Source organism: Cnephaeus nilssonii, assembly GCF_951640355.1.
Source record: "Cnephaeus nilssonii genome assembly, chromosome: 6".
NCBI classification, from domain to species: Eukaryota; Metazoa; Chordata; class Mammalia; order Chiroptera; family Vespertilionidae; genus Cnephaeus; species Cnephaeus nilssonii.
Window position 1 is genome coordinate 20763190 of NC_137077.1, and position 18925 is coordinate 20782114.

The window sequence follows — 18925 nt, forward strand, 5'->3', positions numbered from 1 at the left end:
CTAATATGCAAATAGTCATCACGCAGTCACGCCAGGGCCGCTCTGCCCCTGCGCTGGGGGACCTGAGGCTGTGCCCCCCGCCCAGTGGGGCTTGATGGGGGTGGGGCTGGCTGGGTCTAGGTTGCGCACGGGTGGGCGGGGACTTGACTCTGGGTCCCGCGGTGTGCCCCAGACTCTGACAGGAGGAAGATTTTCATATACATTTTACTAATTTTCTTTCATCTCTGACACTTCTATTATAAAGGGCAAATAACAATATTAAAGTATTTCCTCTAATTCATTCCCTTTTAATGTGTACTAATTTTGTGCACCGGGCCACTAGTGGTATATAATATTCCTTACTACCCAAGGTTCCAGTGGTTCCCTCCCATCCTTGCAAGCAGGCCCTCACTTACCTTAAACCATTTGTCCCATGTGAAGAGGCAGAAGGCAGTCATTGAGTAACCCATGAAGAGCCAGTGGATGGTCTGCTGCACCAAATAGTAGAAGGGTTGTAGGACGGTAATGGAAGCCAGGTTGCTCAGGGTTGGGCTGTCTCGTATTAGGCTGGCAGCCTGGGGAGGAAGGGGAGGTAATCAGGACCTTGCCTCTTCTTGTAGTCCCCTTTCACCCAGCATCCTTAAGGCCTACCTGCCTTTCCACGATAACAATGAGGAATTCCATCTGGAAGCAGATCAGGTATCCTGAGTGTAGGCCATGCCAGAGGGCCAAGAATAGCAATGAGAGACCCTGGGAGAGTACTTTATTTCCAAGGAACTTGAGTCGTTTGAAGAAATAACTAGAATAAAGGATGGGTAAGGATGAGCTGCAGACTAGTTCTTGCACTCCCACTATCCACCTCTGGGTTCTCAGCTTCCTGAGGAGTACAGTGGTGGTGGCTAGCTCCTACTTGGGCCCACCTGGGGCAAGGGAAGCGGTGCTGCCTGATTAGCTTCAGAGACGAAAGGCAGTGAAGTCCCCTCAGTTTAGAGACAGAAAATAGACCTAAGGCTTAGCTGGGTGAACTCTGGCAAACTACTTAAATGACTAGTGCCTGATGTTGACTTGCAGTGAACAGGGCAGACCAGTTTTCTACTCGTGCTGCTTACCCTCTAGTGCAAATAAACAAAGACTTTGTAAACAGAGCAATGGAGAACATAAAACCAGTGGCTGAACTGGGGTTCAACCCAGGACTCAAGGCACTTAGACATTTTGCTTTCGTTTTTCAAATAATGACAGAAATGTTGGGGGGTAGGAGTGGAGACACAAGTGTGTAAGGGTATGTGTGAGAATGATTGGAAGTTCTACCCAAAGTGGGAAAAGACAGAAGTGACAAGTCCATTTCTGCCCTCCAATCTGGGAAAGTTCAGGTCCAGACCGCCCCTCCCCTGCTTACCGGGCCACCCAGGCATTGGTGTTGATGTTGAAAGAGGCGATGGTGCCGGTGAAACGGGGGGTTGTTTCAAAGAGCCACACCTTCATGTTAGCGCAGGCATCCCACTTTGCCTTTCCATTTTCATCAAAGTCATTGAAGCCCAGCCCCGTCAAAATGCATACTCCTTCCTGAGGGAAGGACCAACTCAGGGTTCTTGCCACTCTCCCCACGTCCCCCACAGCCTGTCTATGCCCTATTTCATCTTTTCTACTTACTGTGACCAGCCAACAGGTGACGTATTTGTACAGCACAAACTTGCCCCAGATCAGCATGTACATGCAGCGGAACCAGAAAAGGCGGTTCTTGAGAGAAGAATGAACATGTGCATTAGGCTGGGCAAATTTCCCTTCCTTTCCACTCTTGTGACTGACTACTTCATGTCCATCTGACAGTCTGCCTCTGTAATCGGCTAAGAGGATGAGCAGGGAGCCCAGCGAATATCCATTCACCTCCTTTCCCTTGGAGAGTTGCAGTAACAGCATTGTCCTTAACTCTTCTTCTGAAGCACTTGGGACACTAAGTGTTGAGGGACTTTTATGAATTCATGCTCAATGTTAACTTAAGGAGTCAGCCGACCTAGAGTGGGTAGGGAACGGTTGCAAACCTCTCAGGGCAGGAGCAAAAGCCAGCACTTCCCCCTCCCTTGGATTTTGAATTCCCTAGAAGCCCCCAATCTATCAAGAGAAGAAACAAGCTGGAGAGGACCAGAAGCTGCTATGCTGGGCTGTAATATAGCAAGCTAAGAGCTGCTCCTGGGGAAGGTAAGGGTGCCGAAAGTACACCTGGCACAGCCCTGTGCCCGCGAAGGTCGTTCAATGCTGGCTGATGAACATGTCCCGGCCTGGCTGGCATTGACACCAACTCTCACAGATCTAGAGCAAAACCAACATGCATTTGTCGATGGTGTTTCCCACTTGGCTATCTACAGGGATCCTGGCCTGTCCATTTTCTATCTCGGATGCAGTCATACTGCTGCTGCTTTAGTAGCCACTCACTTCATAGTCTTCGGTGAGGAGATAGTTTTCTGTGATGTGGGGACTGAGGAAAACGTAGCCCACCAGGTAGATGAGGCCCAGACTCAGGCGCTTGAGAGCAGGTATGGTGCTGAAAGGAACAGGTGAGGGTCACAATGCGCAGAGGCCACTCCTTTTAAGTCACAGAGGGGAGCTATCCCATCTGGGATGGGATGAGTAGCTCCACTGCCCAATATATTTAAGTATACTGAAATCAATTTTTTAAAATGAGAAAATGAATTTTAAAGGCGGGGACATGACTGGTTCAGGCAAAATCCTGCTACATAAAAGTAAATTTTAAGTTTGTGCCACAGGGTCAGAATGGCTGGCTGAAAAGGGCCCACTGCCTGCAGTGAGCAGGTACAGAGTGCCCGTTACCACAGTCCAGGGCCTGTGAGCCCGGGGAGCCAGGGCCATGTGGAGAATGCAGCTAGGGCTGGTCCGCAGGAAAGTCACTTCAGAAGTGGCTTTAGAGTGGGTGGGACACCTACTCCACAGAGGTCTTGACCAAGAGGGGCATTTACCTGCTTGGTATCTCCCCTGGCTTGTCAGTCAGCTTTCTGTGCACCAGCTTCATGTAGTGGTTCATTGAGAACTGGGGCCCTACCAAGAAGGCTCCATAGAAGTAGGAGAAACCAGCAACTTCCAGCAGGGAAGGGATACCTCGTATGGCATATTTCTGTTGCTCAGAGGACAAGGAATTCTATGCCGAGAAGAGAAGGAATGGTTCAGGATGGCCTTGAATCTATCTGTAAGAGCCGGTTTGTGTGTTCCCACCCTTTTGACCCTCTGAACTGGTTCTTCAAATAGCCATCTCTGAGGGGATGATATGGAGAAAAGTAGTTGCTTCCCGTGGAAAAGAGTGTGTGTAGCAACAGTTGACTGCTGCTGATTTCCAAATGCCTTGCTGGCACTGATCTCTGGACTTTGTGCAAGAGCTGGATCCACGTAAATTAGGTTTGTTGATCCTTGCTCAGTGCTATTTGAAACGGAGATCACACAGGCTGGGGATGAGGTGGGGCTCTGCCCCTGGCATTTGGGTTCAGTCTTTTGGTAAGAATAGCCTTTCTCCTTCCCTCTGGTTTACTTCCTTAATCTCTCTGTGGAGGAGTTGTGCTTACCTGATCTTTCCCTCCATCAAAGTAGTCAACAGCCAAACCTGAGCAGAGAGAGAAGGTGTGGGTAGAGGGAAAGGACATTGGGGGTGTGACCTGTGGACTGAGGGTAGCAGGAGTGTGGGGGAGAACACAGTAAGTTTATGGTCAGATGGGGAGGTGTAAAAGGGGAGGGTAGTAACCCATCACTTACCAATCAGTTTCAAGGTCAGAACACAATGAGGCATTGTCCACTTGATATCATAGTTGCCAGTGGCTGTCAAATAATATCCGGCAAGAAGGTAGGCCTAGGAGAGGGGAAGTATTTATTTTATTATTGCTATGATTTATTTTCTCTCTATTCTGAAATCCACTGTATTCTTTCATTTTTTCTTTCTCCTGGTCTTGTCATTAAAGGCCTTAAGAAGTTCCTATAAATGGAGACACTGAAACTGTAAAGGGAAAGAGACTTGCTTCAAGGTTTCTCAGCAAAATTAAGGCGAATTGAGAATTTAGATGCTTAGGTTCTGTAGCTCATTCTAAGTTGATTTTCTGCCTTGCCTTTATGTGACTCCCCTCATGATAGCTGGGCCAATCCTGGTCAGAACCTTAATCACAGTCCTATGCAAAGGATTAGCTGTCACCTCTTCCTTGAGGCAGGAAAAGTATTACCACTGCCACCTGCAGAGGAAACACCTGGGCTTGTGTAAAGTGACTTACATAAAGTCATACTGGTAAGTGTTATTGGGAGAAAACAATCAGAAATTGGATTGTTTTCCAGTTCACTGGTTTTTCTACACCACAGTCTCTGACTTCTCCCCAATCCTCAGCTGTGACCTGAGCTGCCACGGGAAAGATGCTTACCATCTGGAAACAAAAGGTAGTGAGAACAGCAGTTACAGTGCGGCCCATTAGTCGCAGAATGAGGAACTGAAGGATGACACATAGCAGGGAGTGGTACATCTGGTTTCCTAGTGCAGAAGAGAGCAAATTTTAACGTGTGTGTGTGTGTGTGTGTGTGTGTGTTTCATTTCTACCCATCCTGAGACTTCAAACACAAAGAGATACATAAAGAAAAAACTATTTTGGTATTAGGATATTTTTGTCAAAATTACTTCATGTTCTGGAGGAAGGGACTATAAATAGAAGGGCCTGTCAGGCAGCTACTGTATTTCTGAATGTTTGAACTTAAGGTTGCTCCTGAGGGGCTGCTTGTCATCCAGTTATAGGCATAGCAGAGAAGCTTTGGCCCCTCTGTTGATGGGGTCTGGCAAGGGTAACCACTCTCAAATGTTTACCTGTGAGAGGACTGTCCATATAAGGAGAACTTAAGCTATTTTCTTGTCCATACAAATCCTCTCTTTGCAAGCACAGGATTATAACTTTCCTATCCATCAAATTCTCTCCAGGAAGTTTTGTTCAAATCTGTTCCTTTCCAGATTCTGTCTAATTGCAGCCCCACTGCTAGCCCAGTTTACTCACCAAAGTTAAAGTAAGCAATGGAGAGGCCTGTAAAGGTGTGGAAGAGATGGATGAGGTAGCTGTCCTTGTAGAAAAGGTAATGCCGATAAAACAAAGCCAAGGGGTAACCTGAGGGGAGATCAGAAGAGGGTTATTTGTGGCTGGTGCTCTCCCATTTTGTTTTGGAGGTTTATCTGGCATGAAACACAGCCCAGAGAGGAAAAAACATACATTATGTGGATGTCAACAGAGAAGATAACAATATCCCCAAGAATCAAAAGTGTTTTTGTGAATAAACACTTAAAACTGAAGATAGTTTTATACAGAGGCAATATAAAACCAGGTGTTAAGGCTAGGTTTCTCATATAGACTATTAAGTAGTGCTAGGAATTTTCTTTTGCGTTTTACTTCAGTGTTACAAGGAATTGAGGGTATCCAACTGTGCTCTGCCCAGAAACATTATTTTATGCTTTTATGATCTATTACTAGAGACCCGGTGCATGATTTCATGCACAGGTGGGGTCTGGTGGGCCTGCCCCATGGGGGAGTGGGGCCTCGGGCCGTTAGCTGCCCACTCCCTGATCGAACTCCCACCCGAGGGGACAATTTGCATATTGGCCTTTTATTATATAGGATAATTTTATCTACTGTCCTGCTAGTAGTATATTATCAGCAAATTATCAAGAGGATAAATATAAACCAACACAAGGCTATAAACTGGGATTGCTGACTGCATTACAACTGAATAGCAGTTATAGGATATGTGTGGATGCTCCTCACATGCTGAGGTCTGGGCACCCATCGAGTTAGAAATCCATTAAGTATCATGGGAAAATGTCTTCTAAAGCAGTGATTCAGAGTATGGTCCTGGGGCCACAATTGAACTATAGTGGATTTCCTGGTGGGCCATGAACTGATTATGCATGGCCAAAGGTTGCTTACTGAATAAAAGAGGGTCAATATAACATTTGGTATTCCTAAACTAAAATTAACATGTTCCATGGTGTTACTACACACTTTCATTTAGTGTTCTATCAAGAGGTCGCTGATGTGCTTGGCAGTGCACATGTGAAGAACTGGAATTCCTACTGTGTTTTAGAAGGACACTTTACCTATCCTATCATTGCACAGTGTTAGCTTATCATTGGCACTATTGTTGTGAGTTTGGTTAACTCTGCAATACTCAGAAGTGTCAAATACAAGGAAAGTGCTCAATTATTTATTAAGTAAGTAAATGGATAATCCTGTTGTATATTTGGCTTATGTCCTAGTTTTCTTTCCCTATAATTTTTGTGTGTGTTTTTTTAAACTTATGATCATATCCTGTGTACTTATATAATCAAGTTTTTAACAGTGTATCCGCCATTTAATCTTCCTGGTCCCAGGATTTGCTCTTGTTTTTTCTTCTTCTCTTTTTTCTTTTATTTATTAAAAAAACAACAACATGTATTTTTGCTCTTTTTTTTTTTGACGACTGCTGTTCAAATGGGCTAGACACTTCAATTTTATAGCTTCATGGAATAGCTAATTTTATAGATATCCTGTGGATTACTGGCTCATTCAACAAATGTTTATTAAATGCCTACTACATGCCAGGTATTCTGTTTGTAGATCACATAATGAGGGACAAGGTGTCATGCAATGGTTTATTTTCTAGCTAGCTAAGGTGAAGTGATATAGGATTACTAGCTCAAGGGAGAGGGAGACAGCTCTGACCCCTTCGTAGTCAGATGAATGAGCAAAGAAATAGGATCAAGTTTCATACATATCACATATCAAATTTGGCAGGAACAGAACACCACGTTATTAGCAAGTATTGCTAAGAACCAGAGCCAGGTACTAGAAAGTGTATATAGAATAAGATCAGACTGCCTTAAATCTTTGACTTTCTAACATTGTAGAAAATGGGGTATAAATGAATAGAAACAATAGGGTATATCTTAATTATTTAGAGTACTCATAAATAAATCCTGGATAGCTAAGAGTATACCCCTTTAAGCACTAAAACCCTTAACTACTTGGAATCACCAAAACCCTGAACCATTCGGAATGCTTAAAATTAAAAAATGCAACACATATCACTCTGCCCCCTTAAAGTGGATATAATTGAACACTTTCTTGGTGATCTGGTTCATAATTACTCTAGAGTAAAGTCATGATCACTTTACAACCTGCCGAGGTGTGTAAAATGGTTGCTCTGATTCTGTTAGGGCCTACACTGTCCTGCATTCCGAGTTCTTGTATCCATTTCTTAGGGCTTTTCTGCCCCTTTCCTTCCTATTCAGGGATCAGTAGTCACTTCTTGAGCTTTCAGTGTGCCTGCCAAAAATAGTTGTTTTCCCTGCTTTTAATATACTGCAGGCCTTAGAAATAGTATGTTTTAAAGGCGTAAAAAAGAAATATAAGAGCAAAGGTCTTGGGTGTTTTCCTTAAAGACTTAGTGCTCAGCCTGCTAACATTGGTTCTGGCTACTCAAGGCCCTTTGTTCAGGTGTATTTTGGAGGAGTGGAGGTTGTTGAGTTCCACACAGGCAGGTGAAGTATTATTGTACACTACTAAACATATGATAAGATGGTGCAATTGGCAGAATAATGAAAAGAATGCAGCATGCCATTAAGGTTACCAAGAACATTAAGATCATAACAGAGAACAGCAAAGCCTGGATTGAGGCCGCAGAGGGGAAGAAGGAACTGTGCTGGGAGAGTTGCTGTGACAACCAGAGCTGATTTTGAGTGTGTAAACACCAAACCTTGCTCTTGGCTGCTGCTCAGCTCAGCAGGCTTTGTAACCTGGCTGCCCAGTCACCCCTTTAGGGATGTGCTGAGTTTTTTTGGAGGGTGTTGTCCCACAAGGTGTTTCTGAGTCTTAATGCTTTCTTGTGGGAGCCAATTCTTTTTTTTTTTTTTTTAAATATATATTTTATTGATTTTTTACAGAGAGGAAGGGAGAAGGATAGAGAGCTAGAAACATCAATGAGAGAGAAACATTGATCAGCTGCCTCCTGCACACCCCCCACTGGGGATGTGCCCGCAACCAAGGTACATGCCCTTGACCGGAATCAAACCTGGGACCCTTCAGTCCGCAGGCCGACGCTCTATCCACTGAGCCAAACCGGTTTCGGCGGGAGCCGATTCTTAATACAGTAGCCACAGTCACCTGATAAATATTTAGAGAACAATGGAAGTACCTCCTCCCACCCATCACAGAGTCTGCTTCAGTAGGTCTGAGTGATCTGGTGTGCAGCCAGGGTGAAGAAGCGCTGTCTTACTAAAATCCTAATGCAAGGCAGCAGTACTTACTAGGTCCTGAGAATAAAAGTCTGAGCTTGATGACTGAGAGTTGCTATCTTTCCTTTAATACCACTGTGCAGGCAGAGGTTAGTTTTGTAAGTCTGATTGGGAGGTTTTAAAGAACTTGTTTGGAAGTACTATAACTTTTTTCTTTTTATTTAAAGAAAGGCCTTCAGAAACTCATTAGCAAATGTGGGATGATGACCTAACCTACTCCCAAACCCAGTGATCCCATACTAGAATGGGAGCATTTCAAGAGCAACACCTAGGGTGTTTACAGTGCTAGAGCAGACTGCTGGGACACACGGAATCTGGCTCTGTTGAGGGGTTCAGGCTGTCCTGCACACAGATTGTATCTAGCTGTGTTCTCCAGTCAGTCACTGGACATCCCCTCATGAGTGCTGTTGGAGTCAGGGACTAGGATCTGTCACAACCTAGTTAGGAGTGGAACTCCTTATTCTCTGCACAATTGTTGTGAAATTATTAATTTTAGAGGTCCTGAGGTTTCATTTGAAGAAATAGAAATGAGCTGTTTTCATTAAAGTCTGGTAAATTTCTTTGCCTTTTCATCCTGTAGAGCTATTTCTGGGTTCTGTAGGAATAGGATATGAACCCATTTGATTAGTCAATGATTGATAAGACTCTGGTGAAAAGAAAGTAGAGCATGTTTTGGCAAGGAGAATACGGAATTAGGACTGCTAAATGCTGTCAGGGAGAATACGGAATTAGGACTGCTAAATGCTGGCTTAACCAGATATTGGTACCAGTTTTATAGAAAAGAAAAACACTTCAAATACCATACAAAGAATTGATATAAACTAAGAAAAATTTAAAAATTTTGAATTAACATATTAAAAACAGATATTAATAGAAATATCATACTTCTATTTATTATTATAATTATTTTTTAATGGTGCCCTGACCGGGAATTGAATATGTGACCTCCTGGTACATTGGACAACACTCAACCAACTGAGGCACACTGGCCAGAGCTAAATATCATACCTTTAATGAAAACAAATATATTTCCCCAAAACAAAATCATTGAATGCAGAGAATGGCATTGCTTTACACTTGTACAAATTTCTGGCCTTTCTCTAAATAGAAGATAGCTGGATTCTCAAATGTGCTTCTGTATTTAATCTGTTGTTTTGGTTAAACTATATGAAGAAAATCTTTATACAGATATATAGTTGGAAGGTGAATCAATAGCTTTTCCAGATAAATTTGGATATTCTTTGATATTATACCTAAACTTGACAGATTGTGGAATGTGCAGCAACCATATCAATGAACTTTTCATATTCTGTTATGTTAAAATCCAGTGGTCTCTCATGTGCTTTGAATGGATCTTTTACCCAGGCATGGTTTTTGTAATATCATGCACTGGTCATCTGGAAAGCAATGGTTAACTGTATTAGGCAGATCTTCCAAATATTGACAATATGTCATTAAAATACAGTATAAAAAATCACATCTTTTAATATCACCATTGATCTTCAACATAAAAATCTGTATGTACTGAGAAGTTGTCAAGCTTATGATAGCAGATACAAAAAAGTTTTCCAAAATTCTAAAAATTTTCAATTGAAAGCTTGAGTTTTATTATTCATGACAAATAGTGTCTGTTATTTTCCTTTAAGTGACAGGCTCACGTTTTCAAAAAAATATCTGCCAAATGCCCATGTCTAAATAATCCATGTCTAAGTTTGTCAGTTTTTTTTTTTCTCTCAAGTAAAAATGCTGTTCCATGAAAAAAATCTGTTAATTGAACATGCAACTCAAGCAACTGCACAAGTACGTACTCTGCCTCCGGACAGCCTTGTACGTCAGGATGCAGAAGTGCTTTAGGCACTTTTCTCATTTCTTCAGACTATTAAGAAGGGTTGAGATTTAATACAATTCATAATACTTACTGCTTCACCCAGGACCTTCTTGAGTGAAACTGGCTTGTTATTTTTTTATTGTGAGTGCATGGCAGTGAGGAATACAGAGGGAAAGATAAAAGGGTTCTCGGGGGCTCCCTAGGAGTTCATGGGCTCCACTTTGAGAACTGCTGACATATGAACTGATGTTTTGCCTTAATCTGCCTTCTTATAATGCCAAGTCGAACAGTCTTTTCTTCTTCCCAGCTTCCTCAACTTCCCTGCTGTATTTTCTTTTTTTAATCCTCACCCAAGGATATTTTTAAAAAATTTATTTTAGAGAGGAGGAAGAAAAAGAGGGAAATATTGATGTGTGAGGGAAACATCAATCAGTTGCCTCCTGTATGCGCCCTGACACCCAGAATCTTTTCATTTTCTTTGAAAGTTTCTCTTTCATTGGTTTTGAGAAACACAGTGTCTCCGTTGCATTTCTTTCTTTTTAAAAAATATATTTTTATTTATTTCAGAGAGGAAGGGAAAGAGAGAGATAGAAACATCAATGATGAGAGAGAATCATTGATCAGCTGTCTACTGCACGCCCCTTCTCCTCCCTCCCCGACTGGGGATCAAGCCTGCAACCTGGGCACACACCCTGACCAGGAATCAAACTGTGACCTCCTGGTTCATAGGTCGATGCTCAACCACTGAGCCACACTGGCCAGGCTCCTTTTCTTTTTCTTTTTCTTTTTTTTTTAAATTTCTTTATTGATTAAGGTGTCACATATTTGTCCTCATCCCCCCATTCCCATCCCACACCCCTCCCCATGGATGCCCCAACCCCCTGTTGAACTTAACCATTGGTTAGGCTCTTATGCATGCACACAAGACCTTTGGTTGATCTCTCCCTTCTCCCCCCACCCTCCCCTATTCTCCCTCTGAGGCCCGATAGTCCGATCGGTGCCTCCTTGTTTCTGGTTCTGTTCTTGTTCATCAGTCCATGTTGTTCATCATTTCCCCTAGATGAGCGAAATCATGTGTCACTAGAGATGTACTTATAAGAATTGAATGTGCGACGGGCAATAATAGTTATGCTGACAGGCAAAAAATCAGTCTGTAGTGAGTTTCTTTCTGGACCAACAGTTCTTTTGAGACCCAATATCAATGTCCACCAGTTCCTTATGAGTACATGTCGGCACTGACCCCTCAGCTCTGGATGGTGGACAAATGGTGATAATGCAGGTCCGACTCCCTCTGGTTTGGTCTCGGCCGGACCCAGGGGGGGCACGGCTTCACCCGGACCCGGGACCCAGGCTCACCCGGATCCAGGGGCCCGCGGCCTCACCCGGACCCGGGACCCAGGCTCACCCGGATCCAGGGGCCCGCGGCCTCACCCGGACCCGGGACCCAGGCTCACCCGGACCCGGGACCCAGGCTCACCCGGATCCAGGGGCCCGCGGCCTCACCCAGACCCGGGACCCAGGCTCACCCGGATCCAGGGGCCCGCGGCCTCACCCGGACCCGGGACCCAGGCTCACCCGGATCCAGGGGCCCGCGGCCTCACCCGGACCCGGGACCCAGGCTCACCCGGATCCAGGGGCCCGCGGCCTCACCCGGACCCGGGACCCAGGCTCACCCGGATCCAGGGGCCCGCGGCCTCACCCGGACCCGGGACCCAGGCTCACCCGGATCCAGGGGCCCGCGGCCTCACCCGGACCCGGGGCCAGGCTCACCCGGATCCAGGGGCCCGCGGCCTCACCCGGACCCGGACCCAGGCTCACCCGGATCCAGGGGCCCGCGGCCTCACCCGGACCCGGGGCCAGGCTCACCCGGATCCAGGGGCCCGCGGCCTCACCCGGACCCGGGGCCAGCTTTTCTTTTTCTATTGAGATAATTCACATAACATAAAATCTACCATTTCAAAGTGTAGAATTCAGTGGTTTTTGGTATATTCACAAGGTTGCACAACCATCCCCACTATTTAATTCCAGAATGTTTTCATCTCGCCCAAAGTAACTCCATACCTGTTAGCAGTCACTCTCCATATTCTCCTAGCCCAGTGATGGGCAACCTTTTGAGCTTGGTGTGTCAAACTTCGCCAAAAAACTGAGCATAACTCGGGTAGTGTGTCACTTTGAGGAAAAAACATTATTTCGCAAATGTTTCATCCTCAGGAGCAGCAAATGTTTCATCCTCAGCATGCGGCCGCCTTAGCGGCCGCGTGTCATCAGAAATGGCTACGCGTGTCAGTGCTGACACGCGTGTCATAGGTTCGCCATCACTGTCCTAGCCCTTGGCAACTATCAATCTACTTTCTGTCTCTATGGATTTACCAATTATGGGTATTTCATGTACATGAAGTTGTACAATATATGGGCCTTTTATGTCTGGGTCTTTCAGTAAGCATATTGTTTTCAAGGTTAATTTTGTTATATCAGTTCATTCTTTTTTAATGACTGAATAATATTACAAAGTGGACACACCACATCAATAGTTGATGGGACACTTGGGTGATTTCTACTTTTTGGGTATTATGAATAAGGCTGCTATGAACATTTGTGTACAAGTTTTTGTGTGAATATGTATCTTGAGTTCTCTTGGGTATATACCACTCCTTAATTATTTTATCCTCTAACCCAGTACTTCTCGGTTAGTGGTGTAGACAGTTTTTTCAATTTCCCATCTGTTGTGGACCAATACTTATTTATTGATTTTACAAAGAGATGAAGGGAAAGTGAGAAACATTAATTTTGTTGTTCCACACATTTATGCATTCATTGGTTGACTCTCCCATGTGCTCTGACTGGGGATCGAACACGCAACCCCGGTGTATCAGGATGATGCTCTAACCAACTAGGGCGGACCAATGCTCTACCAGGCCAGGGCGGACCAACATTTTGTAAAATACAAAATCATGGGCTTGGATGACATGACACTGTCAAATTGCTGTGGAAGGTTCCTAAACATTTACTCTCACTTCCTGTGTTTACCTTCACTGGCAAATGGTGGCCAACTATAATCTGAACAGATTATACCAATCTACCTTGCTTTGTCTTTTTCAATTAAGGCTTTTCTTCTGGTTCCTAAATACGGCTGCCCTCCAGGATTTTGTCTTGACCTTTATTATTCTTACTATTAGAAAACTACATCTACTGTCATGTAACTTAATACGATCTTTATGCCAAAAACAAATACACATTTTTAATCCTACTTAAGTTTCAGTTCCACATTTCCTGGCTGGACATTTTTAGTTTGCTATCTCATACCATCTTGTACTCTATAAAACATGACTTATTCCCTTAAATCAGCCTTCTTTTCTTTTTTTGTTTATTAATGCTGTTAGCTTTCTTCAAGTCATACAACCACATTCAAAAGCTTGAAGTTGTTTTGCCTCTTCCCTTTCTTTGGTTCCCTATATCCAGTCATCAAATTCTGTTGATTCCTCCTTTGCAGTGTCTCACCACCCTTAATCCCTTTTTTCTGTGCTACATTTACAGTTAAGGCCATCAGGCACTCAGATATAAACTCTTGCAATGGCCTCCTACTTGATCTCTGCCTGCAGCCTCACTCTCCCAGTAATCCTACACCAGAGTACTCTTTTCAACTCCTGCTTAGAAACCACTGACTACTCAACAGAGTACCAATTCCTAAGCCTAAGATTCGAGGTCTGTCTTCTAAAAACTACATTTCTAGTTAAAGTTTCCATTTCTCTGGCTAAAACTGATCTTGTTTTTGCCCAAACATGTCCTGTGTCTTTTGTCCCTAGACTTTAGCTCACACCAGTCCCTTTGAGTGGAATATCTTCTCAAACTACCACTCTACCAAATGAAATGCTACCCATTCTTAAAAACACAATTCAAACCCTAGCTGATTTGGCTCAGTGGATAGAGTGTTAGCCTGCGGACCTAAGGGTTCTGGGTTCGATTTCAGTCAAGGGCACATGCCTGGGTTGTGGGCTCGATTCCCCAGTAGAGGGTGTGCAGGAGGCAGCCAATCAATGATTCTTTCTCATCATTGATGTTTCTCTCTCCCTCTCCCTTCCTCTCAGAAATCAATTATACATATCCTATCTAATAAAGAGGGAATATGCAAATTGACCATCACTCCACCACAAAGATGGCAGCGCCCATAGCCACAAGATGGTGGCGCTCAGTCCTCTCAGCCCAACCGGAGTCCCCCAGTCCTGGGAGGCGGCTGCTGAGAGCGGGCAGCGTGAGCGGCCTGGTGGAATGCTTGCTTTATCGCCGCAGCGACGAGGCAAGCGTTCCATCCTGGCTGTGGAGGGCCTCTGGGCAGCAGGCATGGAGTGGCCTGGGGGGAGCGGGGGAGGACGCTTGCATCATCGCCCCAGTGATGAGGCAAGTGTTCTCCACCCGGCCTCGGAGGGCCTCTGGCCAGGCTGGGTGCGAATGCTTGCATTGTTGCCGGGCTGAGGGACCCCCCGACTCCCCGTGCATGAATTTCATGCTCTGGGCCTCTAGTATAAATATATAAAATAAGGGCACTGATTTGTCAAGAGCAAAATGCAATGTACTATTAAGGCACTGGCCCTGACCGGTTTGGCTCAGTGGATAGAGGGTCGGCCTGCAGACTCAAGGGTTTCAGGTTCGATCAAGGGCATGTACCTTGGTTGTGGGCACATCCCCAGTAGGGAGTGTGCAGTGTGCAGGAGGCAACTGATCGATGTTTCTCTCTCATCGATGTTTCTGGCTCTCTATCCCTCTCCCTTCCTCTCTGTAAAAAAACAATATATATATATATAAAATTAAGGCACTGGATGGTTAAAAGAACATGAACTTTGGAGTTATGACAGATCTCAGTTTGAATACCCAGTTCTGCTACTTACTAGCTATTAACCTCAGGTTTGTTGATTAGTTAACCTTTTTTGGGCCTCAATTTCATCAGTAAAATGAAAATCTAGCTCAGGATTCATATATTAAGCCTGGTACATATTAGATACTTAATAAATGTGAGATTGCTTTACCTCTGCTTTAACAGTGAAACACTCAGCTATCTAATCCAGTCACACTGCTTTAAATACATACCATCTGTTTGCTGATGTCTTCCAAATGTTCATCTCTAGCCTGAACCTCTTCCCTGAGGTTGTATAGCCTACTTGACTCCATTAGGAATATAAGCCTAATGAATATCTCAGCTTTAACAAAATGAACTGCTGACATACATCCCTCACTAAACCTGTTCCTCCTTTAGCCTTCCCCATTTCAGCAAACAGCAACTTACCCTTCTGTTCACTCTGACTGAAACCTTGCAACCTTGCCATCATTCTTGACCTCCCTTCCTTTCAACCCAATCAGTAAGTGATTCCTGTTCTACCTTCAAAATAAACCCTGAATCTGACCACTTCTTCCCATGTGTCCAAGTCAACACCATGTCTGGCTTGTGTTATTATAGTCGCTTCCTGACTGATCTCCCTGCCTCTGCTCTTGCCTCTCCCTTCAGTCTATCCTTAACACAGTGTCAGAGGGATTTTATTATAGCATAAATCCGATCTGCTCATTCCTCTGCTCAAAACCCTCAGAAGGCCTTCACTCTCACTCAACAAAAGCCAAAGTCTGACCAGAACCTATAGAACTGCTCACCCCTTCCCCACTCCACCGTTCTCTGACTCATCTCTGCCTCCACAAAGCTCTCCTTGGAACATCAAGCAGGTCCAGCCTTGTGGCCTTCATATAATAGGTTCCTTGCCTGGAATGATCTTTCACAAAGAAGCTCAAGTCCTTCCTTACATTCCTTCTCACTTTAGATCCTAACTAAAAAGTCACGCTATCAGTGAGATTGCATATGTTCCCCTCACCCACCACCAACCACACTTCCTTTTTTTTTTTTTGCTGTAGTTTCCTCTCGGCACTTATTACTCTTTCAAATACGATATATTTTACTTACTTAGAATTATTTGAAAACAGGGATTTTTGTCAATTTTTTCCACTACCAAACCTCAGTGCCTAGTACAGTTTCTGGTACAAAAAAAGGTCTTGAGACTATTTGCTGAATGGATGAAAGAATGAATAAACAAATACTCTGTATTCTAGGCCCGTGGTTGGCAAACTGCGGCTCGTGAGCCACATGCGGCCCTTGAGTGTGGTTCTTCCACAAAATACCACGGCCTGAGCGAGTCTATTTTGAAGAAGTGGCGTTAGAAGAAGTTTAAGTTTAAAAAAATTTGGCTCTCAAAAGAAATTTCAATCATTGTACTGTTGATATTTGGCTCTGTTGACTAATGAGTTTGCCGACCATTGTTCTAGGCAGTCAGTGAAATATTTATTAAGCATCTGTTTATTATGTGGCCACACTGCTTTAGGCAAAAAGGAGGATATGGTAGAAATTTTAAGAGGTGTTTAACTCTTAAGGAACTTTCTAGGTAGAGAAGAAATATCAAAGAATGATGTTCTGTAAGTGCTAACTGTATGGAATAGCCAAGGTTGTAGTGGTTAGAGAAGAGAGAAATCAATAATGATCAGAACATTTAGGATGAAGAGAGAAGAAAGAAGGAAAGGGCATTCCAAGGGAGGGGAATAATGTAAAGGACACAGGGACAGGAAAGAACATGGAATTGTCACCTCAAGACTATTTCCCCCCTAGGGGTGAAACAGTAGCAAAGATGAAAACAGGCAGAGCCTGAAATATCCTCCTATCCTATCTAATAAAAGAGTAATATGCAAACTGACCATCAATCTGCTACACACACAAGCCATGCCCACCAGCCAATCAGGAGAGAGTATGCAAATTAACCCAACCAAGATGGCTGCAGCCACAGAGTGAGCAGGAGGCTTGGGTTTTCCCGGCAATGGAGGAATCCAAGCTTTCTGTACACCCTGGCTGGCCCAGACCTCTACTCAAGGCTACAAAGTTTCAATTATAGAAGATAAATAAATCCCAACAAAAATGGCGGCAGCCACGGAGCTGGAGAGAACAGGAGGCTTGAGTTGCCCTTGGTGATGGAGGAAGCCAAGCTTTCTGCACACCCTGGCAGGCCCAGGCCTCCACTCAAGGCTACAAAGTTTCAATTATGGAAGATAAATAAATCGCAATAAAAATGGCTGTGGCCGTGGAGCAAGCAGGAGGCTTGGCTCTGCTCAAGGCTACAAAGTTTCAATTATAGAAGATAAATAAATCCCAGATACCAGGGCCTCCACTTGGGTCATCGGGGGGCATTGCCGACCTGCAAACCACCACAGACCCCTCGCCCAGGCTGCCCCACGCCCAAAGGAAACCCCCACCCTGATCCGGGACACCCTTCATGGCAAACCAGCTGGCCCCCACCCATGCACCAAGCCTCTATTCTATCTAATAAAGGAGTAATATGCAAATTGACCATCACTCCAACACACAAGATGGCTGCCCCCATGTGGACACAAGATGGCCGCCACAAGATGGCCAGCAGGGGAGGGCAGTTTGGGAGGGCCCAGGCCTGCAAGGGAGGGCAGTTGGGGGCAATCAAGCCTGCAGGGGAGGGCAGTTAGGGGTGACCAGGCTGGCAGAGGAGGGAAGCTGGGGGTGACGGGGCCTGCAGGGAAGGGCAGTTGGAGGGGACCCAGGCCTGCAGGGGAGGGCAGTTAGGGGCAAACAGGCTGGCACGGGAGCAGTTAGGCATCAATCAGGCTGGCAGGGGAGTGGTTAGGGGGTGATCAGGCTGGCAGGCAGAAGTGGTTAGGGGCAATCAAGAAGGCAGGCAGGCGAGCAGTTGGGAGCCAGCAGTCGTGGATTGTGAGAGGGATGTCCGACTGCCCGTTTAGGCCCTGGTGGGATCGGGCCTAAACAGGCAGTCGGACATCCCTCGAGGGGTCCCAGATTGGAGAGGGTGAAGGCTTGGATGAGGGGCCCGCCCCCCATGCACAAACTTGGTGTACCGGGCCTCTAGTATATAATAGAAAAAAATCAGTACGGTTGACTAGATGTGGGAGATGATGGAAAAGATGGTTAAGATGAATTAAAGGTGAATTAAAGATGGTTAAGCTGCTGCAATGATTTCCAAACTATTTTTGTTGGAATAGCCCCTAAAAGAATTCTGAAAAACCATATCTCCTCTCATATTAATATGCCATCAAACATTTGTAAGTATAAACAGCAGCAAATGATGTGTGCTTTTGGTAAGTATATTGAAGATTTGCTTTAAGTACATATAGAAAATGCCTGCCATGTAATCCAAATGGTAAACTAGTCAGTTTGATCAGATTTAGTTCTGTCAAAAGAGGTCTAACTTCATTTTTTAATTTAAATATATATGTTAATACTTCTTCCTTATGACAACCATCTTATTTTCTTGTATTAAAAATAGGTTAGTATTGATTTTAGAGAGGAAGTGAGAGGGAGAGAGAGAGATAGAAACATCAATGATGAAAAAGAATCATTGAGTGGCTGCCTCCTGCATGCCCCACACTGGGATCAAGCCTGCAACCTGGGCATGTGCTCAACCACTGAGCCATACCAGCTGGGCCTTATTTCTTTAAAAATTTTTTTAAAAAATTTATTTCAGAGAAAGGAAGGGAGGGTGAGAGGGATAGAAACTTCAATGGTGAGAGAGAATCATTGATTGGCTGCCTCCTGCATGCCCCCCCACTGGGGGCATGTACCCTGACCAGGAATTGAACCGTGATCTCCTGGTTCATGGGTGGATGCTCAGCCACTAAGCCACACTGTTTTATTTCTGAATTCCACTTTTAAGATGAATAGATAAGGCGAATTTGGGACAGAGAATCTCAATAGGAGGCTATGCCTGCCACTGCTCTTAGGAATTATTTGCTGATAAGATTAAAGCCACTCTATGGAATTT

General features: G+C 44.6%; 1 protein-coding gene across 1 annotated transcript in view; it reads right to left on the minus strand.

Moving 5' to 3' along the window:
• LPCAT3 (lysophosphatidylcholine acyltransferase 3) overlaps nt 1-18925 on the minus strand; it is a 39244-nt gene that overhangs the window by 800 nt on the left and 19519 nt on the right. The window contains exons 2-11 of the mRNA XM_079775406.1: nt 5004-5111; nt 4386-4492; nt 3736-3829; nt 3549-3586; nt 2952-3130; nt 2410-2518; nt 1630-1716; nt 1376-1542; nt 631-778; nt 396-554 (exon numbers count right to left, since the gene is read on the minus strand). Coding sequence (XP_079631532.1) covers nt 396-554; nt 631-778; nt 1376-1542; nt 1630-1716; nt 2410-2518; nt 2952-3130; nt 3549-3586; nt 3736-3829; nt 4386-4492; nt 5004-5111 — 1196 coding nt within the window. The remainder of the gene's footprint in view (nt 1-395; nt 555-630; nt 779-1375; nt 1543-1629; nt 1717-2409; nt 2519-2951; nt 3131-3548; nt 3587-3735; nt 3830-4385; nt 4493-5003; nt 5112-18925) is intronic.